Below are 5,000 nucleotides of genomic sequence, written 5' to 3'. Positions count from 1 at the left end.
CATGTCTCAGGTCAACCATATCCTCTCTGGGACTATTTGTTGCAATCCTGGTTGTCATGATTGTCCGATTAATCAGAGAGAATTGTAAGAAAAGAAAATGCCGACTGATTTCATTTAGCAGTAATAATATCCAGCAGGGTCAAGGTTAAGTGGCCACTCAAGCGATGCACGGTCCCCACTGTGAACAATGGGAAAGGGACTGAGGGTTTGAGCCTGTGTCTGTCTTTGTCAATTAATTCATGCTTAGACTTCTGCTACAAGTTTGGTCTTATTGTTCTTCCATATGTTCTCAATGAGAGAGTCGCTTTGAAGTAGCTTTTGTCCGAATAACACACACACAAAATTAGAAACTAATACTTGTCAAAGAGTTAGTAGGTTTTGTACCTACTGTAACCCCCAACAATAAACCCTGGAATTTGGATTTAGGATTAACAAACATAATTAAGACAATAGTGGTGGAACAAAGGGTTCATGTGGGAGATCATGCTCAGAAAAAAATGTTAGCAAAACAAACTGCTGCCACAACACATTGTGGCAACTTGACTTTTTTAACATACTTATTTTTTTTTAATTTACTGTTAATTTTAAATAAGAATAAATATTAGTTTGCAAAGACTATGGATTGCACCAGTTATACCACCCAGTTTGTTTGGCACAAAGTGTTTAATCAGAGAAAAATTGTGGAAAGCGACTCACCGTCTCTGATGCCCTCTCCTTTGATGCTCTTCAGACCACCAGGAATAGGTTTTCCATCTAAGTAGATCACAATAATCCCGTCATCCACAGTAATAATGACTTGAACCCATGTATTATCCTCTATAAACTTCCTAGTGCTGGCTCTGGCCAGGTGAGTGATGTTCGATGCAGTTACTGTGTAGTATAGCATCACTGTGACATGGGACTCATTAGTATGGAACTTTACTCCATAATAAATAGTGCCGTTCTTGGTTCCTTTGGAGACTATGAAGCCATCCGTATCTGGTCTTGGCACCAGCCAAGCAGAAAAGGTGAAGTTGCTGACAGCAGCAGGCCCATCTTCAGGCCAGATAGTACCATAAGCTCCAGGGAGGCCAGAGAAAAACCACGTGTCTGTGGCTGAGTGGTGCCTTCTGGCATGAGGCCTGAGTTCGACCTCATCTGGGAAGGATGCTAGAAGGAGCAGGTCATCCATCAAAGGAAGGCCCTCTGGGAAACTGCCAGAGACGATCTCCCAAGCAACCCTAACATCACCAAAAGTACCCTGGTGACGGAGGATGGTGAAGGACGCAATGTCAGACATGTCATCATCTGAGAGTACATCTTCAGCCACTTCTTGGTCCAGGTTTTTGTCAGCAATGGCAAAGACACCAAATGGGTCATCATTAAATGGGATGAGAACAGAGGCATTCAGGAAACCCTCAGCCAGTTGTCCACCTTCTCCTGGGAAACCACCTTAAAGGAATTATAGGCAGCAGCTTAATGATGAGTACACTTCTGAACTAAATAAGCTAATGACACACATTGTTCATGATCGTGAGCTTACCTGAAATATTAGTCAATTTAAGAATGAAGAACTCATTGAACTCTGGAAGTTTATCAGAGAGAGCCTCCAGGGTGATGGGCTTGGTCTTTTCGCCCATTGTGAAAGTGATGAAGCCAGATGTATTGGTAAACTCCTGGTTTTCATCCAAAGGAGTCACCGAGTCATTAACAAATAACTGCCAGAAGACTGTAACGTTTCCAAAATGGCCCCTTGCACGCAAGACGCTATTGTAAAAAGACAAAACAAAATATGGTTCAAGAATACAGACACAGAAGAAAGCAAGGTTTGTGTAAAAAGAAACCTGAAACAACTCAAGTTGTTATTAATGTTCCATACTAGAAATTGTTTGTCTGTCCTTCTTCAACAGGTTTCTCTGTAGATTCCAGTGAGAACATCCCATTTGCATCATCATTGGCCTTGATTACCACAGTAGCTGTGTGTGCTCCATATACAACAGCATCGCCTGTGTAGAAAGACATTGAATAAAGGCCATCACTCACTTGTAAAATTAACAGCATGCTCTGTTAAAATATTAAAACAAATTATTAGATTTGTAACCTCTTTGGAAAAAATGTATCCAAAAGTTGAAAATCCGCAGAGACACATATTGAAATATATATGAAATAAATCCTAGTATTTGATGGGTAATGCTAATTTTACCTTCACTTTTGAAAGCAGAAGAATGCATTATTTTCCTTTTTGCACCTAATTTAATGCTGTATTAAAAAATGTTTTGTTTTTTTGTTAAATTATTGTGTTACAGGTCCACCTCAAATTATTACTATTATTATTACATTTCTTACTATATTAATAATAAATAAATCAATAATCATACTAAGATCTCAAAAGACCATACTAAGATCATTTGCTTTTAAGGTGATTTCTTTTTAAATTTATTTTCAATAGTTTTCTTTATTTATTATATTGCTTTAGTTGGAGGATTTAGTGTGAGAAAACGTGTACTAGTTTAACTAAAGGTATACTATGTAGTATTATACAGTGTTTATTTGAAATAAATAGCTATTTTTTTAAATTAGGAACACCAAAAATTTATGTGGCCTCCTAATGAAAAGATGGTGGCAGCAGTGACCCTCAGCTCACTGAGACCCCTGACTTAGATTACAAATTTGTATTTGTGCACTATGAAACATATTGTCATTGTAATGTAGATGTCAGGGAACAACAGGGGGGTCTTATTAACATAGCACACCACAACTATGGCAACCAAGCACAGGGTTAAATCTGGATTCTTACTAAAGAAGTCATAACATAATAAGGTTTGTCAAAGAAGTGAAAGGTTGAGGAAAATAAACAACGACATATGAATCTGTCATTCTTTGGCCTCAGTGCTGATCCACAACTGATATACAAATAATAGTAAATAAACCACCTACATCCTACACACATGGAGATAGCATTAAGACAAGAACAATTAAAAAGAGGGGGAGGGAAGTAGTGTTATTACAACTATATGCTGGTCCACTTTTTCTGTCAGGATAAATATTCTGTATAACCATATTACTGCATGTCAAAATCACTGTCTAAGGTTAAATCCATCCATCCATCCATCCATCCATCATCAACGGCTTATCAGGGGCCGGGTCGCGGGGGCAACAGTCTGAGCAGGGACACTCAGACTTCCCTCTCCCTCGACACTTCCTCCAGCTCTTCTGGGGGGACCCCGAGGTGCTCCCAGGCCAGCTGAGCGACATAGTCACTCCAGCGTGTGCTAGGTCTCCTCCCAGAGGGACGGAACCCGAGCAGGAGGCGTCCGGGGGGCATGCGAGGTAAATGCCCAAGCCACCTCAGCTGACTCCTCTCGATGTGGAGGAGCAGCGGCTCTACTTTGAGCTCCTCACCCTATCTCTAAGGGAGCGCTCTGCCACCCTGCGGAGAAAGCTCATTTCAGCCGCTTGGATCCGGGATCTCGTTCTTTCGGTCATGACCCAAAGCTCATGACCATAGGTGAGTGTAGGAACGTAGATTGACCGGTAAATCGAGAGCTTCGCCTTTCGGCTCAGCTCCTTCTTCACCACAACGGACCGATACAGCGATCGCATTACTGCGGCCGCTGCACCGATTCGCCTGTCAATCTCACGCTGCATCCTACCCTCACTCGTGAACAAGACCCCAAGATACTTAAACTCCTCCACTTGAGGCAGGACTTCCTCCCCAACCCGCAGGGTGCAAACCACCTTTTTCCGGTCGAGAACCATGGCCTCACTGATTGGTGCCACAGTGAGTCTCTCCTCGAGGTTCCACCCTCAGTCCAGTGGGCAGGCAGAGAGGGTTAACCAGATTCTTGAAACAACCCTCCACTGCATCAAATCTGAACGCCCCTTTCCCTGCTCTGAACTTCTCCTGTGGGTGGAATATGCACACCATACCATGACCAGTTCAGCAACAAGACTTTCAGTGTGCCAGATTTGTTGATCTTTTTCTCAGTCCAACTGCCTCCATCTGGCCTGATTGACGGGGGATTGACATACACAGTGCATCGCATAATAATAATTCGCCCGAAGAGGAAGGGGTCTCCAGTATTTAGTGGATTGGGAGGGATACGGTCCAGAGAGGAGTGTCATGTAACATCCCACCACATTTTGGACAGATTCCTGATTCAGGAGTTCCACTAACTGCATACAGGAGAACAATTAGGTTCCCAAGCACCACGGTCGAGGCATCCACAACATTTTCCTCCTTCTCACATTCCTAATGGAAGCATTTCTCCATCTCTGGCTTCTGGTAGGGAGGGAAGCAGCTTGGCTGGTTCAGATGGCAACCTCTGATCTTACCTCCTACTCCCCGAGTGTCCTGGATGGTTCCTTCTTCTTGTTCTGGGGATGTCAAGAGCCGTCCTTGAAGGTGGGGTCCTGCCTTGCTTGCTGCAGCACGACAATCAGTGAGACCAGCCTTTCCACCGAGCAGCTTTTTGACTGACTCAGTGACCTCAGCGCAGGAGATGGGAGGATCAGCTGTTGAGTCCTCAGCCTTAGCTCCCTCCGCGGAAGACGTGTCAGCAGGATTGAGGAGTTCCTCCACCTCCTGACGACATCCTCAGTCGAGGTCAACAGTCCCCCCCCTCCGCTGTAAACAGCAGTGGTGGGAAACTGCTTCCCCTTCCTGAGGCGCAGGATGTTTCGCCAGAATTTCTTCGAGGCTGACCGGTAGTCCTCCATGGCCTCCCCGAACTTTTCCCAGACTCGAGTTTTTGCTTCTGCGACTACCCGAGCCGCATGGCCTGTCTGTACCCGTCGGCTGCTTCAGGAGTCCTACGAACCAACCAGGCTCGGTAGGACTCCTTCTTAAGCTTGACGACTTCCCTTACCTCCGGTGTCCACCACCGGGTTCGGGGATTGCCGCCACGACAGGCACCGGAGACCTTACGGCCTCAGCTTCGGGCAGCCGCATCAACAATGGAAGTGGAGAACATAGTCCACTCAGACTCAATGTCTCCAGCCTCCCTCGGGACCTGTTCAAA

The 5,000-nt window shown here is 44.7% G+C and overlaps 1 protein-coding gene across 1 annotated transcript in view; it reads right to left on the bottom strand.

Annotated features, from left to right (window-relative positions):
• The window catches only part of adgrv1 (adhesion G protein-coupled receptor V1), a 109,245-nt gene that overhangs the window by 79,035 nt on the left and 25,210 nt on the right, over window positions 1–5,000 (bottom strand). The window contains exons 19-21 of the mRNA XM_025053295.1: window positions 1,859–1,985; window positions 1,523–1,746; window positions 697–1,431 (exon numbers count right to left, since the gene is read on the bottom strand). Of these exons, the coding sequence (XP_024909063.1) occupies window positions 697–1,431; window positions 1,523–1,746; window positions 1,859–1,985 (1,086 nt within the window). The remainder of the gene's footprint in view (window positions 1–696; window positions 1,432–1,522; window positions 1,747–1,858; window positions 1,986–5,000) is intronic.

The sequence above is a fragment of the Cynoglossus semilaevis genome, chromosome Z (genome assembly GCF_000523025.1).
Source record: "Cynoglossus semilaevis isolate Cse_v1.0 chromosome Z, Cse_v1.0, whole genome shotgun sequence".
NCBI lineage: Eukaryota > Metazoa > Chordata > Actinopteri > Pleuronectiformes > Cynoglossidae > Cynoglossus > Cynoglossus semilaevis.
This window is presented reverse-complemented; position numbering and strand designations above follow the sequence as displayed.